The sequence below is a fragment of the Trifolium pratense genome, linkage group LG6 (assembly GCF_020283565.1).
Source record: "Trifolium pratense cultivar HEN17-A07 linkage group LG6, ARS_RC_1.1, whole genome shotgun sequence".
NCBI classification, from domain to species: Eukaryota; Viridiplantae; Streptophyta; class Magnoliopsida; order Fabales; family Fabaceae; genus Trifolium; species Trifolium pratense.
Window position 1 is genome coordinate 25,373,280 of NC_060064.1, and position 21,791 is coordinate 25,395,070.

At 32.5% G+C, this 21,791-nt stretch overlaps 2 protein-coding genes and 1 long non-coding RNA gene across 14 annotated transcripts; 1 reads left to right on the forward strand and 2 right to left on the reverse strand.

Moving 5' to 3' along the window:
* Positions 1–4,870: 4,870 nt before the first annotated feature.
* On the reverse strand, positions 4,871–7,880 carry LOC123888407 (transcription factor DIVARICATA). Its single transcript, XM_045937461.1, has 2 exons — positions 6,750–7,880; positions 4,871–5,828 (listed from the first exon to the last, which is right to left on the reverse strand). The coding sequence occupies exons 1-2, from the start codon at positions 7,190–7,192 to the stop codon at positions 5,327–5,329; spliced, it is 945 nt and encodes a 314-aa protein (XP_045793417.1). The 5' UTR covers positions 7,193–7,880; the 3' UTR covers positions 4,871–5,326.
* A 1,626-nt stretch (positions 7,881–9,506) lies between these two features.
* Positions 9,507–12,339, reverse strand: LOC123888408. Of its 11 annotated transcripts, none has more exons than XR_006802060.1 (6): positions 12,082–12,339; positions 10,902–11,937; positions 10,670–10,812; positions 10,467–10,580; positions 10,090–10,277; positions 9,507–9,973 (listed from the first exon to the last, which is right to left on the reverse strand). It is a non-coding gene; the product is annotated as an uncharacterized LOC123888408 (long non-coding RNA). The 11 variants fall into 11 exon arrangements; XR_006802057.1 differs by having other exon boundaries at positions 10,902–11,667; positions 11,850–12,334; XR_006802058.1 differs by having other exon boundaries at positions 10,902–11,180; positions 11,303–12,324.
* A 4,460-nt stretch (positions 12,340–16,799) lies between these two features.
* On the forward strand, positions 16,800–21,700 carry LOC123888409 (protein NRT1/ PTR FAMILY 8.1). 2 transcript variants are annotated; one of them, XM_045937463.1, is made up of 5 exons: positions 16,800–17,042; positions 18,494–18,693; positions 18,977–19,194; positions 19,419–19,969; positions 20,646–21,700. In XM_045937463.1, the coding sequence occupies exons 2-5, from the start codon at positions 18,588–18,590 to the stop codon at positions 21,475–21,477; spliced, it is 1,707 nt and encodes a 568-aa protein (XP_045793419.1). In that variant the 5' UTR covers positions 16,800–17,042; positions 18,494–18,587; the 3' UTR covers positions 21,478–21,700. The 2 variants fall into 2 exon arrangements, with proteins under 2 accessions (XP_045793419.1, XP_045793418.1); XM_045937462.1 differs by lacking the exon at positions 16,800–17,042 and adding an exon at positions 17,142–17,301.
* Positions 21,701–21,791: the final 91 nt, after the last annotated feature.

Here is a 21,791-nt window from a genome sequence, read left to right on the forward strand (position 1 = left end):
TCAACATGGCCCAGTGATCGTAAAATCCATCAAACCTAGGGATTGAAGGTTTCAGAAAATCTGAATTCTCTGTCATGCTTGATGCGCAAGAAAGATAAAGAACTGATGAATTTGCAGAAAGATGCAGATTGAGTCTGCAAGATCTTTGAAAAACTGAAGAAGAAAGAAGTTTGTTGAAGAAGAAACACTTTGAAAAACGGTTGTAACTAACTTTTTGATGGTGGTTTTGCAAAACCACCACTAGGTCCTTGGATCTTTGGTGATGATACCACTTGTTATGATTAAGGGATCTTTCTCATTGATTACTAATGATCACCACACATACTTTATATAGGCAATGTGCCATATACAAGCATTGGGCTTAAAGTACAAACACTTGATATTGGGCTTGCATAATTCTAGGCCCAATATACAATATCCAACATATATTAATATTTGAAGGACGAACCAAAGTTCAAAACTGTCATGTTTTAAAATAAGAAAACCAATTAATATCACAATATAATATGAATATGGATATCAAAACTGTAATTAAGCCTAAAATATTAGTGAAAAAGTCCTTTATTTTTTATATATTAAGCAATTTTTTTATCTTTGAAGTTATTATAATAAGCTATTTTCTAAAGAAAGAAAAAATAAAGCTCAATATATATATTTCTCTAAGATCCGAAATTACTAAAATATCTATTTGGATCTATATGAACCACTTCGAACTCAATTAGCTAGTAAACATGGGGGGTAAACATTGCATGTAACATATATGAACCACTTCATACTTTTGTACATTCAATTATTCACCTTAAAAAGGTAATATTGTACCACTAAACTACTTAAAACAATATACATATGGTTTAGTTAGTAAAATAGACCCTTAAAGATATTTTTTGTTTTACATTGGTCCCTTAAAGAAAAAAATATTCGAATAAGTCCCTTAAAGAAAAAAAAAGTCTGAATAGGTCCCTTAAAGACATCTCCGTTAATCAGTTTGATCCTTTCCGTCCATTTTTTCGAGGACCAAACTGATTAACAGAGATGTCTTTAAGGGACCAAACTGATTAACGGAGATGTTTTTAAGGGATTTATTCGAACCTTTTTTTTCTTTAAGGGACTTATTCGGTCCTTTTTTTTTCTTTAAGGGACCAATATGAAATCAAAAATATCTTTAAAAGACAATTTTACTAATTAAGCCTATAGTATCTAAAAATACACTTTGGTGATTTTTAGGAACGTGAGGTGTAGAATGTTTATTTATAGAAGTTAATTGCTTAGTGCGAGAAAATAGAGGTCATAGTTTGGTAGTTGGTACAAAGGAATTGTCGAAACAAGGACATGTACCAATTACCAAAGACTATCCAAACCCCAAAGAGACAAGAACAAACGAACGATAAGGAAAATGCTTAGATTCTTATGTCAAAGTGAAAAGTGGAAGAAGTGCAACATATATAAGCATATCATAATTTTTTTCTATCATAATTTTTACCTTTTTACTTTAATTATAAGTCAAAATAAATCAAAGAAATTATAGTTTATGTATTTGTTCCAAAAATATGATCAAGTATATCAAATTTCTTTAATCCATTTTTGCTTATAATTTTATGGTCGGAGTGAGAACTATTTTTTCAAAAAATTGTCAATGTCGTCAATAGGATAACGGATCCAAAAGCCAACGACTCGTTGAGACAGCAAATTAACGGATTATTTATGGCTAATTAGCAATCCAAGTTCACCGGCACAGAGGAGGCAACCAGAACCTTAACACAAAACTCACCACCCACAACAACACCAAGAAAAGGGTGAGTGGGACCGCAGACAAAGCGGGTCTCAGGACAAACAACAAATCCATTTATGGCAAGCTCGAAAGAAATTTGGAATCAACCATCAGAAAACAGAGCTACAAAACCGACCACTACAACCTGCTTCAAAGAGGCTGGCCATGACGGTTTGAGATATCCAACCACCTCCAACAGTCAAAGCTTGAGGGAAAAAATAGAGCATCGGCCGTCGCCGACGATGCGGGTTGAAAATGCCCCTGCGAGTTGAGACCCATTGATTTATTGGTTGTCTTTGTATATGTAGAAAGTAAAAAATATAAAAAGAAACATAGAAAACTATCTATTAATAATGAGGGTCATCTATCCATTTTTTAATATCATGATATTAATTAGTTAAAAATACAGTTATAAATGTTTAGTAATATGAAAAATAATAAAGTATCAAACTACAGTTTCCCTTTTTAATATCATGATATTCGTCGTAACAAAAAATTATTGCACTATTACTCTTTCGGTTAATCTCCTTCAATATATGTGTCTTTTTCATCAAAAATATCAACTATTTTGGAAGTCAATGTTAACTACTATGGTGCAACAAAGGAAAGAAAATTAACTGAAAAGATAATACTGCAACAAGTTAAAAAGTAAAGAACTTATTTATTACCTAAAAACTTAAAGAATCTAATAGTTATAAACACGAAACTTAAAGGTATTTTGTCGTAGTTTATATGTTTTAAGTCTCTTATTATTTAAATGAATGAACGTGTGAAAAGTTTAGTTTCTTAGAATTTTAAATATGCACTTGTTCTCAAGTCTAGTACATAATTAGTACATGAAAATATTGGATTTTCATCCTCTCCATACCATCATCTTTCTTATCATTCTATATCTCCTTTTAAAAACTCTTCTGTCTTATTTTCAAATTTATTTATCAATATTCACCCTCCTCCAACCTTTGTTTTCCTTGATGGAAAGGAAGGAAGAAAACAAAGGATCCAATTTATTTTTTTTAGTAAAAAAAATCTGGATATTAGAAAAGTTTGACCCACATGAGTTCAACTCCACTCAAATTTATAAAATAAACAAACAATTTTATATTTATTCTTTTTTTTTTTGGTACAAAATATATTTATTCTTTTATTTAATATAAACAATACCATACCTTTAATGAATTAAAAATACTTATATTAATTTAAGATACCAACTCAATTAAAAAGTGGAATCAAGGGAACCAAGTACTTTCTTGTCACTTTAAAGAAATGATGTGTGACTCAACAATTTAGGACCAAGCATATGGTGACATGGCCTTAGTGTCCAAATCAACTGCTTCCACTTGCCTTAAAAAGAACAGGAATGAATGATTCTTTACATTGATCATTCATCATTCATCATTCCACCCATTAAAGTTCTTCTTCTTCACTATTAATATTCTCCACATCAGATCCACATAACAAAATGTTTACTAACTTAACATAAATAGAATCAAAAGTAAATGGTGGACTTAATTAGGACATCACTAATAAAAAATGAGTTCTTGAACAATTGTGATCTTTCACCTTGAATCTTTTTGTTCACCAGGTTGTGGTAGAACTAATGGTTTAAAGACATTATGCTTCAAATCAAATGCTTTATGATAAATTTCATGTCATATTAGTACATGAGAACCAAAAACTACGTCAAACTTTTGTCCATATTTGGAAAGCTTTTTGCTCTAAATACCCGAAAACAAAGTTTTAAATTGTGATCGCGTTACAATCTTTGATAATGTGACAAATCGACGTCAAATACAAATGGAATCATGGTTGCAATGTGGTCACGAAGACATCTAAAGTCTTTAAGAACGCATAAAACCATTTTATAGCATTGGAACATATTAAATTTTCTATCATAATTGAGGACAATTTCCATGCTACAACAATTATATTGACACATTAGATTTTCTATGGCCATGGATAAGGACAATATTGTTGGATTTGAAGTGTGAGTGTTAAGTTCTACATCGATTATAAATGAAAATAATGTTGAATTTATAAGAGAGATGACTCATTAACCTAATGTCTTAAAGTTTTAATTAGGTGGAGATGTGACGTCTTCTTCTCTTGTGGTTCTGGAGCATTTGACCTTATGTTTCTCCCGAGTTCCTCAGAACTCCCCAACAAGTGGTATCAGAGCCATAGTTCGGCTTGGTGAGGGAGTGAGGGTGGATCCTGATATTTGATCAACTATAGGATGTGAGAACTCTCATTTAGGGGAAAATTGTTGGATTTGAAGTGAGTGGTTAAATCTCACATCAACTATAAATTAAATTTATAAGAAATACGACATCTTTCTCTTTTGTTTATCCTAAAACATTTGACTCGATGTTTTTCTTGACATTCCCCGAAATCTCCAATAACTTTCCATGCTGCAACTGACATATTACTCTAAAAAAATAAAAAAATTGTCAAACACCCATGTGGAGAAAGAATCTATGGAATCTTAAAATGAGGGGTTAAAATCTAGTATGTGGGCCCACTTTAGGTTCTTGTTATTTTTTCGCTTCGGAGAAAAAGTTGTAAATATTCTTATAGCTGAGTTGGCATAATATATCTCACGAAAATTAATTTAATTTAAGAACAATATTTAACTAATAGCACTCATAGATGCTCTATATCATGACTCGAATCAACTTTCTCTCCATTTTTTATTATTTCTTTTATTCAATTACTATAGCTTTAAAATGATTAGGAGGTGTATGAAAGAAATTTGTCCTCACGTCATATTTTTACATTTATATTTCACAAACTATATAGTAATATGGAGAAAATGAAAAGAATTTCATCTCATCATGACCCAGATCGCAATCGCATACATATTTCAAAACATTGCTCTTAATGCAGACTTTTAAAAATAGGGTTTTCTCAACTTTTGAGAAGAATATTTCTACATTAAGTTGTTTAATTATCATATTCCTTTAGGAGTAGTTTCGTTTAATACGAGATTGCTTCACACCTCGCAGTGCTTACACCTCTCGCCTATCAAAGTTCTGCTTCGACTATTCATGATTCTCAATTCACAACGACTATTAACGATCATAATCTTCAATCGTCCAGTAGCCATTTGCCATAAAAATAAGCACCCAAAATATATTTATTTTTTTATACAAATCGCACCATTAGTTCTAGCACATCAACACATGATTGATGCCTTTACATAATTCCTTGAGAGAATTTGGAACTACATATTTATTTGAACAATCTCATAAAAACTTGAGAGATAACTACATAAAACTTCAGTCTATGTAGCAAGATGCTCACTCAAATCTGCTAAGTACAATCAAATTCCCAAAACATGTAATCAGAAAATCATATCACACACACACATGTCCAAACTAGAGCTAGAATTTTAATATCAGAAACAACATGAACTAATCTCTTCATAGATTCTAATTACTAAGGACTAACTTAAGTCCTTCTCAACATACATAAACAATCTATGAAGCAACTCATCATCACCGAAAAAGGTTTAGAATTTTAGTACCTTAAAAACTCTAAACCCTACATCATGTGCATAATTCATTGATGCTGCATAGATTGCATTTGGAAAATAGTATCAAAAGGTGAAAACTGAAATCCATGGTGAGTGCCTCGGAGTATATTTTGACCCGGTGATTTCGATTCTTGTGAAGAAATCCCACACAATGGTGCCACATACATGTTTCCTTTAGTTGAATTGAAAACAAATGGCATACCCTCCTCATCTGGTATTTTCAAGTCATATTCCTGCTTAACCATGCCGGACAAATTATGATTCCGTGGTTGGTTCGCGGTATTCACCAAATGGTCTGGAGAAGAAGGATTGTTACTGTCTGATGAAGGAGATTTAGTTTCTTGTAGATTAACCACTGTGATGTCATGGATACTGGATCTTCTCTTATCCTTCCCTCCTGAAACTTGCCTTATGAAATACTTTTGAGCATGACTTGCGACTTGAGTTGGTGTCCTTGTGGTCACAAAATTCCTAGAGATATTTCTCCAGTCTCCCTTACCATACTTCTTCAGACCCAACAGAAATTGCCTGTGGTTGATTAACATGAAAATGTTCTATTAATAAAATAGCCAAGGGAACAAAAACACAAGGTTTGAGTCGGATATCAAATGCAAGGAACCAACAAGAAAAGCATTATCAAGGCAAAACCATATAATAATCTATGTAGCACCGACACTTCGGAGTGTTTAGACTGAAGGTGTTTGGTGTCTAACATCGACATGACAACATTGACACTGACACATTTAGTTACATTCAACCACTTCTATTTTTTTAAAATTATTAGGGGTGTCTCCGTGTAAGTGTATGTCTAGTGTTTTTGTTTGTGCCTCATAGATAATAATTAAACACAGCTTGATTCATAATCGGTCAAACAAACAAAACACTTAACTTTCCAAAGAAACATCTTAACTACAATGTTTATTTGACATCCAAGCTTGCCAATGATTCTCGCTTTACTCAAGTATTCGAATCATCAATAAACTAAGTGAATCAACAAAAACTAGGTGAATCAAGGATATAGACCGTGAAATCACAAGAGTTAGATCCCTGTAATAAATTATTTTTCTAAATAAACATACATAATTTTTATATAATATTATAATTATAATAATTACATACGAAGAAAAGGTAGACGGGCAACAAGTTGCGCCGCTAAACCTTTTTGGATTGTAATAAATTAAAATTCAAAATAATGTCTCAAATTAAAAATCTTCAAGCATAATAGTTTCAGGGAACTAATATAGCTTTCAGTACAATTTTGACAACTAAATTGCCGGAACCAAAATAACTAATATAGGAATCATTTTGTTAATTTCAGGGAAAGTTTCCTAAGCACTACAATTTTAAGGACTAAAATGGAGACTCACAAAATAAATTTAAGCATTGATCTAAATTTCTGCACAACATATACATAAACAAATCAATGTAAAGGCTATGATATGCAATTACCTATGCTCCTCTTCGGTCCATGGCACACCTTTCTTCCTTTCCGGCTCAGACGACCGAGTCGAACCACCCCTTTTCTCACCAACACTACAAAATTGCTTGAAATCATCAAAGCCTTGATTGTTATCCCAATCCAATGTGAAAGAACTAGTTGTATAACCAGGAACCGGTATCAAACCGGCTTCAATAACACAAACATCTTCTTCAAGCTCCCTATACTGCTTAATCACATCACCTACAGTTTTTCCAGGAATCATCTCTGCTACCCTTATCCATCTATCAGGAGTATCCTTATCATAATAAGCTAAAGCATTCTCAAACAGCTTATTCTCTTCTTGAGTCCACTTAGAACCCTTGTTTTCTTCAAACAACCAATTGGAATTTTGGATATATGAAGCTGGTGATAGAACTTCAATTCCTCTATTCATTGTTCTAGATAACATCATATAATAATCTAACTCTTTTCTCTCTAATAGAAAACTTCAAAGAGAAAGAAAGAAGCCACAAAAGTTGAACTTGTTATGACCAAAGAAGCATATTATCAAACAGCATTTGGGCAGAATCTGCTGCTTATTTCAGCTACCCAATTAACTAAGGAATCTAGAAAAGCTCTTATTTCCAAAATCCAAGGAAAAATTCCATAATTTTTTAACAGATGGTGTGCAAAGTATGAACTTTTATAAAAACTAATCAGATCTAAAAGAGAATAAAAAATAATCACCAAAAGAAAGAAAATATAAAAAAGTAATTTTTTTACAAAACTCACATGAAAATTTAGAAGATAAACCTTAATCCATAAACCTGAAAGGTTTTGGAGATAAATTTAGTAACTGGGCCAGTTCAAAAATGCATAAAAGATGTAAATTTTCATAAATATGAGCTGTGGAATCTTAATAGAAGAAAAACAATGAAGTTGTAAAGTTTGAGGTGAAAATAAACATAAGCACAAGTGGTGGTTGTGAAAGAAGCAGTGAAGTGTAGGTGAGTGGAACAGAACAAAAATGGATTATGCTGTTTGTAGTGATTTGAAAGACAGCGATCTATGAAACAGGGAGTTGAGTTGAAGAGTGAGAAAAAGAAAGAGAGAGAAAGGTCAATGGGGCTGAGTTGTGATTGGTGGAAGTAATGTTTCTGGTGTGGTGGTGGCTGAGCAATTATTTATTTTTATAGCTCGGTTCAGTTGGATGTCATAAGTCATGTTCCCTCCGGATCTTATTACAAGAAGAAATTTACTTTTTAATTTCATAAAATGTTGAATATATTTCGGCCATATTATTGACTAGATACATCTAATATTCTATGAATCTAAAAAATAAGTTTCTTCTTACCGGAGGGAGTAAAATTAATATTCATAAGAAGATAAATGTGGAAAAAATTATTAAATTTGTGGTGTATTCAAGTATTTAAATATTAAACTTTGGTGACTACTTCTCTACCCTCACATAAATTGAGGGTATATGTCCTATGCTGACATGACACCAATCAAATTCAGTCATATATGTGTTCAAGCCAAACATAATAGTTTGGCCGGTTCGGTTTGCGCGCGGGAGGATTTTAACGGTTCCCGGTTCAATAGATGAATTGGCTGGTTCCAGGCGGATTGCCGCGAGTTATTTGTAGAACCGATTCTGCAGTTTATCCGGACCGCTCACACTACCTGTTCCCGATCGGACCGGTCAAACCGACCAGTCCGGTCCGATTTTTAAAACTATGATAAATAAGGATATGTTAGTTGAAAAACAACAATATAAAATTAAAGTTATATACAAATACAAATACAAATATGGTACTTTTTATGAGTGAATATGTGTATGTAACTAGTTTTTGACCCGTGCTGTCGCACGGCCCACTAGATTTTTTTTTCTTCTCAAATTTTTCTTTTTTATAACATCCACTACTTAAGTAGCGGACAAACCCACTACTTAAGTAGAGAAAAAATTAAAATCTTGAAATTTCATGTAGGGTATTTTTTTTCCTCAAAATTTCTCATTTTTATAACGTCTGCTACTTAAGTAGCATAATGATATAAATAAAAACTCTTAGGTCGGACGAGAAATTGACTGTGTACCGAAAATGAATCTCTTATCTTCCCAACACAAAAATCAATCTTAACTATATTAGCCCTGAGACATCAATTTTTTTTCTTCATCATATAATAGAGCCAACTACACCTATTAAAATTCTTAACACTAAAGCATATCTCATCTCCATCACTATGAATTTTAATATTTTCAATATAAGGTACACTTTTTTTTTTTTTGAATGGCTATCAGGAACAGGAACACTATTTATTTAAAAATATTTAATGCTAAAATATCAAATTTGAGAAACTTATATAATAAACATGAATCAACACTATTTTTAATATAAGGAACACGATTGTGTTTAAAAGTTTGCCAAAATACAATCAAAGAATCAACACCATTTTAGCTATTACTTATATAAATTAGTCTACAAACTCAAAACATTAACAAACACATGATTAAGTGATTAACATCAAACTCCATATCAGGATAAAAAACAATAAATCAAAGTCACAACATTAGGTTCTATAGCCACACCTTTTTCTATCATTTTCCAACCTGTATCATGGCCTAAGCATACATGCTAAAGAAGCTATCAGTGTTGCAAATACAATCGCATATTCCAAAGAATGATTTCACAAATCATGCAGATCAATTTCATTTTGTTTCTATATAAAACTACCAATGAAGAGTAAGAAATTGACTCTGCAGCAAAGTTTAATTAAGAAGTCAAATATAAAATAGAACTAAGTAGTTTCATTATCATAACTTATAATACATTGAAGATCACTGCATGCACATCAGAGCAATACAGGAGAACACATAACATTCAACTCCATATCAGGAGACAAAACATCACTGCATATACATAAACGCAATGCAGTGGAACAAACAACTATTATTTAAGGCACAATCACAATGAGCTCAACATAACACACATACAATACTAAACTTAATAAGAGGTACAACCAATTATTTATGATAATCAAGGATTCATGAAATCCATAGAATTCATTCCTTCTCTATCTTGACTTTCCTCAAATGTTTTTTCCCTTCAACTTGAGCTACAACATTCAAAGATTCATTGAGGTCCCTCTTCATGGTCATTGGCGCACACTCATTTGTATCAATCTTTTGGACTTCAGCAGGAGAGGTCACAAAATCAACATCATCTACTATTTCATCTGAATCAACATCAATAATCTGAGACACAGCCTCCAAATTAAGATAGAAAAAATCATGGATTTGTGAAGAACAGCAAAATGAAGTATAGTGACAAAGCATATTGGTAACAAAAACAAAGGGTGTTTTGTAAAAACCTTGACATGAGTAACATATGGCCCTGGGCAACAAAGATTTCAATAATTTTTGCATCTAAGCAAACCCTTTTGACCCTAAATGATCCATCAAATTTGATTGTTTGCTTCACACCCTTATCGATAGTAAAAAGCATCTTCTTACCAACCAGAAAATCAAATTCAATGGGATAAACCCCTTCATTTGATGCCTACATTAATGCATACAGATATAAGAGAGTACCCCTTAATTTTGTTTTGGACGGAGATAGAAATAGCAGCAACAATCGGATTTATTACGAGACAGCTACTTGTTAAATTTATCTCTCTCAACTTGGATTTCGTGAGTAGAACAAACTAAAAATATTGCAGCAAACTTGTAACCAAAAAATTTTATATACCTTTGGGCAACAAAGTAAGCACATGACTTCTCCATCAAATAACTTATGTCAGAATCAAAGAGAATGAATCCAGCAGTAGAATCACCATCGCTCACTTCAATCTTGACCTTGAACCTATGATTCAACAAATATATTTCCAAAATTAATGAAACTTTCACAATAGAGTATACATTTGTAAGAGAAAGTGAAGTAACTACATATACCTAGGAACAACTTGAAATATATGTTTCACACATCTATTTTCTTTTTAGGATGCATCCGTAGAAACTCTTCATCAGGTGGAGGTTTTGCACTCCCACCAATCAAATGCACATTGGAATCAACATCAACGCCATGAAGAGCAATCCTACCAAAATAAGATGTGAACATTAGAATCTTACTACCAACTTACAAAAGTATGCAGGAAAACATAAATTCTTCCAGTCAATAGCTAACCCATTCATAAAAACTTATGCAGGAAGGCCTTTAGAAGATTTTCCCATCTTCTTTCAAATCATCAACATAGTCACCAAATAGAGCACACTCACATTTCCCACTATTCAAGCAAATAAAACACACAAATAAGCCTATGAACACATAAACATCATATCAAAATGGGCAGCATGAAAAACTTATACCTTGAATCCATAACCTCAATCACAACCATTTTTGTTATCTTACCATCCCTAACATACTCTTTTTCAGCAGAAATTCCAGTCATTAGACCAATTACATCTATTAAATAATAAAGGAGAATCATGTCAAACTAAAACAAACATAACTTAATTATTTCTAACCTTAGAAACTAAGTGGTGCATATAATGAAATTCAATGGTTAAAGACTCATATATCTATACACTTGACAGAATTGACTTTATCACGGGCTGAGTTGTTCTGCATTCTATCTGGTCTATTTAGATGGTGGCTATCCAGAACGCATGATACCAACTTCAGAAGCATGGATTTTACCTTCGTAACAAATGAAACACACCATATAAATTATGAATAACAGAACATAATAAATCCTCCAGCATGATGGAACATTTATTTAAGACATAACATGATTATCGACGGAAAAAAATGTATGTCGATCCTTGTCATCCACGAGCACCATTTCAATTGAACTGTCTCCGAAGGATTGAGGAAAGCCGGGACTTTCCACAAGCGCAAAACACAACCTTAATACGAATCCCCTCTTTCTCAGGTAAAATACCGCTTAGAGCTTTTCCATGATTAAAGAAGATGCAAACAGATTTGTGTGAGCAACCTTGTTTGTTTGTCCAAACCTCCCTCCCAATTTATAGCAGAAAAAAAACTAATAAAAAAACCCAATTTTTTGAATTTGAAAAACGCTCTCAGATTTGTATCCAGTTTAGGTTGAAAGAGAGAATAATGACATCTCACCTTAATACAAACATTTTATTTCCCAGGCAATATATCTGCAACATCATCGAACTTGACATCCACCTTCGCCTTCTCGTTATGAACCATCCTGTCCAAGCCAAACTATAATTTGTTGGTCTCGACTCTTCCCCATCCTCAATTTATAGACAAGTGGATTAGAAGAAATTCAATCAGGAGGGAAAATTATAGAGAATTCAAAATTCAAAACTACACCAGATGAGATTCGACCTACACCAGATGAAACTAATAAGACGAGATTCGACCTAGACCAGAAGAAACTACACCAGATGAATCTACTGCACAAATGAAGAACAAAACGATGCAATTCGACCGGATTCATCGCATCTCCTGAGTCGCAAAACCTAGCATCCACCGATCTATGGATAATAGCTCTAGACACAACGCGAAAAAGAAGAAATAAAAAAAAAAAAAAGAACAGCCAAAACAGTAGAAGATGGCCCACCAATTTCTATCCTACGTGGCATGGCTAAATGCAATCTACAGTAGCCAAAAAACGGTTCTTTTGTGTCAAGTATATGGATATTGTGTGTGTGTATATATAAAAAGTAATTCTGATTAAAAAAAAGAATTAAAATAATTCTTTTGTTTTTCCACCAACACAACTCACAAGGGAAGGGTATTAGGGTATATATAGATATAGATACATAGATGTAGCTAAAGCCACGACCATATATTTAATGATGCATGATCTCACCATACAACAAATGATATACACATTGACATGTACCCAAAAAAAAAAAAACAAAAAATATACACATTGACATATACTCTCTTCATCCCAAAATATAAGTAAAAATTAGTCAACAAAAATGAATGTATTTGATCCAAATTTTTAACCAAATACATCAAATTTTTTTGACTAATTTTTGCTTATATTTTAAGACGGATGGAGTAATAATATATAGATTAAAATAGTAAAACAACCTAAAAGCACGAGTCTCTAATAATTTGTAAGGGAAATACATGAATGCAGCAAACAATGCCCTAACAAAACAAGGCAAGAACGTAAGCCACCTTATGGGTGCGATTCCTTTTGCTTTTATTTTGTTGTTTGTTTAGTTTTGGACTATTCTTGTTGTTGAGGGTCTGTATCAATTTTCTTTGTCTTTTGCATCAACCCTCTCCCTCCAAAAGCCAAACACACTTCTAAATGTTTAATAATTTAATAATATTTAATTAAAAATATATTTTTTATAATGTTTGAAATATTACAATTAAGTTGATTATGATCCTCTTATGATTGCTTTTAATTCTGATCTAACCTGATGATCAGAAAGGTTGAGGCCGGTCCGTTGAGCAAGCTTTCACACCGAAGGGGGGGTTTGTACCTGCAGGTGCTCCGATACCTAAGTCAGCAAGAGAACAAGAGATACAAAGAAGAGAGAGAAAGTAAGGTATAGAATGATTCAGAATACCTGGCTCTCCTGTCTAGGAGAGCTTATATAGTGCCCCAGCGCTGGGCCAAAGGTTGGTCTATTGGGCCGGGATAACCGGCCCAATAGACTCAACTGCCAAGATAGTCCCTGTATCGTAGGGGGAGGCCGTTATCTGCCTCTATCTTGGTTGGAGCCGTTCCGCTATTCGCGGGTAAGGGATAGACTCCGTGACAGCTGTGGTTGGATAAAGGAGCATGTGCTAAATGTGCTGCTTAGCTGTTAGGCTACGGTGGAATGGGTCAACATGCATGGATAGATGAGCACGTGTTAACGTGCTGCTTATCCGTTATGTCGAGCAGGACACGTCATTGGCTGACGTGTCGGGGAAGTCTCCCCTTATTGGGCTGTGCCCCAAATGTCGGGCAGAAGCGATTGGGTCAGCTCTTGGCCCAGTCCAGAACAAATTCCTTGAACATGATATCCTCCCTTGAGTTAGTTTTTAGTTCCTTACAAGAAAGGTGATGCATTTGCGGTGATGATCCTTGAGGATTATTACAAGGGAATTGGTCTTGAAGGGTCCCCTTTCAATTAATTAACTCTTGTGCAGCCGATTAATGCTCAATAATATTAGATAAAAAAAAAAAAAAAAAAAAACTATTGGTATTTCACAAGAATATTAAGGCCAAAAAAATCCTCAAGGGATATTGGAATTCCTCTTTCTTTAGAAGATGTGACTATAATAGAGCCACCTCACTAGATTTTTGGAACATATTGAGGACAATTAAAGGATTAAATCCTTGTTGAAAGGGACAGATTTTTCATTTTATTTTTTTTGTCAAGGAAAGGGAGAGATTTAATTGCTATAATTGTGAACATACTTTCACTTAATCCACTAGGTTTGATCTAGCGATTAAGGGTTTATGTAATATGCATGAACTTTCAGATTCGATCATTTACTCCTTTATGCAAGGCAATTTATGGTTATCCTTCAAACTAGTATAAAATAATACATAACTTAGCTCATAAAAATAAAAAATAATACATAATTTTAAAGATTTGGTCTAATGCTGAAAAGATAAATCTTACATCTAAGAGGTGTATGTTAGTGTCCTTGAAGGAAGGTAATATAAATACCTATATAAAGATTCTTTTAACTCTAAAGTTTTTAGACCGAAGTATCTATTAGAATATCTCAATATCTCTTTATATTTAGAATAGTCATATTTGTATAGGAAACACAAGTACGTATATTGATTAGTTTCTAAATATAAGTATAAACAATTTTGTATATTACAGCAAAGAATATCAATAAAAAGGCACGGGATTGAATTCTTACAGTATCATCGTTGCTCTAAATTTTGTAATATATACAAAAAATTAGAGAAATTTGAGTGACAAATAGTATAAGAAAAATTGGTTTTAGTGTCGTCGAAAGCCCTCTTTGAAGCTTGATCGGTTGAATATTGAACAGGCATGTAGTCACAATAGTACAAAGTCTAAAGGTTTGACCGAGATCATAATGGGGTCATCAGATATGTAGTAATTTTTTTCTTTAGCAAAAGTTTGGAACAATTGTTGTTTATAGATATAATAAATTTCGTAGATCCACAATATCACAAATTAAAAGAACAAAGATAAAGAAAGAACACTTACAAGCGTGAACCTTTAGGGTCTGTTTGGTTCAACATAAGGGGAGGGGAGGGGAGGTATTTTAATGAAGGGGAAGGGAGGTGAGGGGAGGGGAGGTGAAATTTGTACTTACACATATGTTTGGTTCAAAAGAAGGAAGGGGAGGGGAGGTGAGGGATTTTAATTAGATATATGTTTGGTTCAAGAGGGGGAGGGGAGAGATTTTAAAACTAATTTACTTTTTTATCCTTATAATTTTCATATAGTCTGACAATTTTATAGCTACTTGGTGCGAATTAACCTATATATCCACAATATTTTCTCAATTTTTATGATTGATCTAACCCAAAAATAATATTTATAAGTTTACATTACCTATAAATATATTTAAAAGAATTTTTTGATAATTATTAACAAAAAAAAACCTTGTACTGATACTAATATTGTACAAAATAGTAATATTTATTTATAAGTATAAAGATTTTGTACTAATACTAATATTGTAAAAAAAAAAAAAAATCTTGTATATTATAAGTTATAACGTAACAAACTTAATGATATTTTAAAAAATATAATAGTGCATATAAATACTAACTAATATGATGCAGGTAAAAAGTAAGTAACCACGTTGATTTTATATAAAAAAAAATAACAACGTTGATTCAAAAAATTATATGAACTTTACAAGATAACAATGTAATACAAAAAAATTAGCACAACCGTTTATGAATATAAAAAGACATGCGTAACAATAAAAAAAAAAGTTTGGAAAAAAAATTAGAACTAAAAAATGGATAATTTTGGCATTTTAAAATAATTATGAGGACAATTATGTCAAAATAATTAAAATGGTAATGATATCTTTCTCCTTCCCTCCCCTCCCCTCCAAATCCCCCCAATTTGGGGGGAAGCAAAAATTGGGATTTGGAGGTATTTTGCTCACCTCCTCTCACCTCCCCTCCCCTCCTAAAAATTGAACCAAACACAATTAATTTAAAATATCCCCTCACCTCCCCTCCCCTCCCCTCCCCTCCAAAACCCCCGAACCAAACAGACCCTTAGCAACAATTGTATTTTGGGAAGACGGTTTTGAAGTCACTACGGGAAGTAACTTCCATGATACACCTCTAAATAAGATACCACGCGACGAATAACAAAGTCATTACTTTGGAGATCGATAAGAAAGAGTTTGTTATCTGAAAAATTTGTATTAGTTTTCGAAAGTCACTAAAGGCTTTGAAGTGTTTCTATTGTTCGAATAAAGAGGAGCTTCGACCTACACAGCATAAAATTTGAGTAATATGTCAAAGCTGATTTCAAGAAGATTGTACGAAGAAATTTAGTATTAAAACAAAAAAAACAAAACAAAAACAAGAAATTTAGTATATAAAAAAAAAACAAAAACAAGATTAAACGGAAAAAAGAAGAAGCAAGATTTTTAGTTTCTTTCGTATTGTGATGAAGTTGTAGTCATGTGTAACAAGATTTTCAATTAACATGCAAGTAAAAAAAAAAAGCAAAACAAAAACAATAAAAAAATTATACGAAGAAGTTTAGTAAAACAAAAAAAAAATAATACAATAAAAAGATTATATAAAATTTAGTCAATAAAAAAATTAGGAAGGAGGGTATAATAGACAACATATAATCTTAAATTATCAAAACGATAAGTAATTTGAAACAATTTTTTTCTTCTAAAACGACAAGTAATTTGAAACGGATGAAGTAAATTTAAAGAAAATAAAATTGTTGAGATATCAATGCCAAATTAAATAAACATTTTAAAAAAATTATAAAAAAAAAACTTAAAATAAATTAAAATAAAAAAATAAAAAAAAATAGTAAATAATACTATGTATTATCTTATTTTTTTATCATGTGTGCACCAAATATATAATAACATATGTGATATCTCTATCCAACCACACTATTATTTCTTATTTTTATCTAGTTCCATTTTTTTAAGGTCTATAACTAATTTCATATTCTGTTTTTTTTTTTTTAGAAAAAGAGGGCTAAAGCCCATCTAATTTCATATTCTATCATATATCTATCTTATCTTTTGCATCAAACTATAAACTCTATAAGTATATATAGACACACAATATATGAATCATATACATGATGCATTAAAGCAAGGTGTAGCCGCTGATTTGGTCAAGAAAAGGTACGTAAACCTTAATTTGTTATTGTTATCAAAAAAGGTAAATCCTAATTAAAACAAACTTTAATTTAAAGAGTGACACAATGTCTATGTAGCTGTATATGTATTAACGCCAATAAATTGCAGAAGTTGCATAGCATAGTAGTATTCGATCATCACACTGATGAAATCGTTATATGATTCAATATATGATTGCACAACTGTACTTTCAATACTTTTTTGTTCATATTTGTCATTACACGTTTCGTTCACTCACGATAAGGTGATGCAAATTCTCTTATTCTATGTGCCAAGAATAATCAATTTTATGATTTTTTGCCACTCTTAGTTATTATCTTTATCTCCACTTAATTGCATGTACTATTCCTAGATTCTTTTTTCTTCCATGTACAATTTTGTTTGGCTTAGTTTCTTGAATTAATTTCATTGTATTGAATTATGAATTAGGATTGCCTGATTGGAATTGGAATTTTTTTTCTTTGCATGTAAATAATTTTTTGTTAGGGTTTTAAAAAAATTCTCATCAAGTGCAATTTGAATGTAACATCAAGGTTTTTTATGCGTTTACCACATCAACGTGACCTCAATTGAGACTGCATTGACAATATTTACCTGTGATTTTTCACAATATTAAGGATCGCGACACAATTGTCGCGGGCATCGCGATTTGTATAGTTGTCAGTATGCTTTCTTCAGCATATTTATTGACCTTGATTTTATGCTGAGATGTGATTTGCTTTGAACTGTGTGTGATAAGAACTATTTATGAGTATGATAGGATTTTTAATTATAGTTATATTTAATTATTATATTCAATTGCCAATGTGTCACATGAATTTTTTTTTTTTTAATAAGAATACCAACTGATACCTAAAACTTGCCAAGAAGGGGAAAGTTGTACCTTCACGCCTAAAAAGCCAAAAAGGTGCAATATTTTGTGTGTTATTTGAGATCACTCACACTCTTTCTGTTGTTTAGTCTTTTGTTATTATGATGAGAAATTGGATTGTTTATTAGTCTTTTTGATTTGATGAGAAAGTAGATTGTGTATATTACCTATAAAAGGGTGTGTGTGTGTATATATATATATATATATATATATATATATATATATATATATATTGTTTCTGTTACATGTTGTTATCATAAGGTAGTCTTGTATTTTACTATAAAGCACAAACACTCCTCAAATTAGGTGTGTTCCAGTGTCGTACATGCACCAGTGTCAGACACCGACACGATACTGACACTTATTATTATACTGAATTATGTTATTTTTCAAATTATTAGCAGTGTCGACGCGTCATTATCTATGTCGCGTCAGGTGTCGGTGCTTCATATTTTACATGTGTTTTGATATCAATAAGTGCACTCTGCGTATATATATATATATATATATGAATTATGTCTCTTAGTTACCTCTAATTAGTTACATATTCATTAATTTTTTTCAGGAAGCCTACAAATTGACATTTGTAGGTAATTGAGTCTTTGAAGATAATAGCAAAGAGAAACAGAACAGTGAATAAGGAATCTGAATTGATAACTATGGCAGAAAATGAAATTTATACACAAGATGGAACCATTAACATAAAGAAAAAACCTGCCAACAAGATAAAGACTGGAAATTGGAAAGCTTGCTGGTTCATTCTTGGTAAAGGATTATTTTCTTTTCTTTTTGTTTCTTAGAATTAGAAACAATGTTGTGTAAACTTGCATAATGGATTTGAATGTTTTTATATCAGTGTTTTCAATTGCATATCGCGAAAATAGTGGTTTGTTTGAATTCCGCTATGCTACAGTGCTATAGCGCTAGCTTATCGTAGAACAATAGCAATTTGTTCAAATACCGCTATGCTGTAGTGCTGCTATATATGCTTGTGATTTATAATTTGAAGACCACAAGATGCTAAATTTTGAAACGTTTTTTGTGATAGGAATGGAATGTTGTGAAAGATTGGCATACTATGGTATGAGTACAAACTTGGTGAACTATCTTGGGGAACGTTTCAATCAGGGAAATGCAGAAGCTGCTAAAAGTGTCACAACTTGGTCAGGAACATGCTACATCACACCATTGCTTGGAGCTTTTTTAGCTGATTCATACTTGGGAAGATATTGGACAATTGCTAGTTTCTCTATTATCTATGTCATTGTAAGTTTAGACCACAAAAATATATTCTTTATTTGTGCATATTTATGTTAAAGGCATTTAGTTTTCACTCTTAAGTTATAAGTTGTGTTCATAAGCTCTTCCAAGCAGTCTCAGATGTGCTTATGCCTGCAGATAAATTCAAATGAGTCAATCCAAATAGGCCCTTGAATTCATAGGAGGGTCGAATTTATTTTATTAGTAACAAATGTTGATTTTTTCTGCAGGGAATGGGACTTTTAACATTGTCTGCTTCAGCACATGGACTTAAGCCATCATGTGATGCTAACGGCTGCCATCCAACATCGGCGCAAACTGCAGCATGCTACATAGCCCTCTATTTGATTGCTCTTGGTACCGGCGGTATCAAACCATGTGTGTCATCTTTTGGTGCAGACCAATTTGATGAAACAGATGAGAAAGAGAGAAAAAAGAAGAGTTCTTTCTTCAACTGGTTTTACTTCTCAATTAACATTGGTGCGCTCATTGCATCATCGGTGTTAGTTTGGATACAGATGAATGTAGGATGGGAATGGGGCTTTGGAGTACCTGCAGTTGCAATGGTCCTTGCACTTGTATTTTTCTTCGGTGGTAGTCCTCTATATAGGCTTCAAATACCTGGAGGAAGCCCTCTTACAAGGATTTGCCAAGTCTTAGTTGCAGCCTGTAGGAAATTAAAGCTTCAAGTGCCTGCTGATAACTCTCTTCTTCATGAGACTATCGATGTTGAATCTGTCATCAAAGGAAGCCGCAAACTTGATCATACAAACAACTTAAGGTGAGTTATTATAGACATATCTATATTCACTTCTATAATTAATTAACATCCACAATGAAAATGAACAATTCATACTTATCATACTTCTAATGTAAGTGTAGGATAAAGATATTTATAGACTTGTTTGTTTAAATAACTTAATTAAGTGCTTTTGTAGCATAAGCGATTATCATATAAGTGTTTATGTATAAACTTTACATCAAAAGATAAAATAAAGTCAAATTGTTTACCTATAATAAGTTGTTTTCATGAGATTTATGGAAATAAGCTGATAACAGTTTATGACTGTAATAAACTGTTTTCGTAAACTCTTTCAAATAGTTTCACGAGTTTTATGTTATGTCCGTAGATATTTAAATAAGTCAATTCAAACAGACACATCGAACAAAATGTACTTTCTAGCGATTATGTTATTATTATGATAATAAACAAAGAACTTCTATTGAATACAAAGGATAAAGAATTTGTGAATGTTTGAATTGGCGGTGAGTTTGACAAATTTGCGTTGGCACTGTGATTTAGTTTAAGCTCTAAGTCGTAGCTTTTGCCAAACCGCATTCGCACCATGATTATGCCAAACTCACTTCATTGTAAAACATATTTTATTGATTCTTTTACTCTAAATCTGGATTTATATTATGCTTTTTCGGATTAAAAAAGCGTTGAATCCATGCAGGTGTTTGGATAAGGCAGCCATAGAGACACAATCTGACCGAATGAAAGGTTTAACAAATCCATGGAGGCTTTGTACAATAACACAAGTCGAAGAACTTAAATCCATAATCTGCTTACTTCCAGTTTGGGCAACACTGATAGCCTTTGCAACTGTATACAGTCAAATGAACACAATGTTTGTTCTACAAGGCAACACAATGGATCAACACATTGGCCCTAAATTCCAAATCCCATCAGCTTCCCTCTCCCTATTCGACACACTAAGCGTCATCTTCTGGGCTCCCGTTTACGACCGCATCATTGTCCCATTAGCAAGACGGTTCACCGGCCATGAACAAGGATTCACACAGCTCCAAAGAATGGGAATAGGCCTAGTCATTTCAATTTTCTCAATGATCACTGCCGGCATTCTAGAAGTCTTCCGCCTCGACATGATTCGCAAAAACAATTACTATGATCTCAAGACTATCCCTATGTCAATTTTCTGGCAAGTACCTCAATATTTTCTTGTTGGATGTGCTGAAGTTTTTACCAACATTGGTCTATTAGAGTTCTTCTATGGTCAAGCACCTGATGCAATGAGAAGCTTAGGAGTTGCTCTCTCACTCACAACTATGGCATTGGGAAATTACATTAGTACTTTACTTGTTACTATAGTAACAAAAGTTACCACAAGACATGGAAATCTTGGTTGGATACCAGATAATCTGAATAGAGGCCATCTTGATTACTTTTACTGGCTTTTGTCTGTTCTTAGCTTTCTCAACTTCCTTGTGTATCTATGGATTGCAAAGAGGTACAAGTATAAGAAGGTGGTTGGAAATGCTTACTGAGAATAATGGCTTGAGACATTAAGATAACATAGTTCTATTGATTAAGGTTTAGTTTTTTATTTGATTGGTTTTTGTTCTGATATTTGCATAATTTTTTATACATTTATATGTATATATAGATGTTATTTGGAGTTGTTGGTAAATTAAAAGACTATTCTGAATTTCTGATGTTGGTTTTTTGGAATTTCCTCAAATTTATATTTATAGTTAAAGAGTTGATTCAGAATTCTGTCTTGGGCTAGAAAGTCACTTTACATTTAGACTTTACTACGTACCCTCTTCAACATATTAAATTAGTGGTTTAATTGCATTTT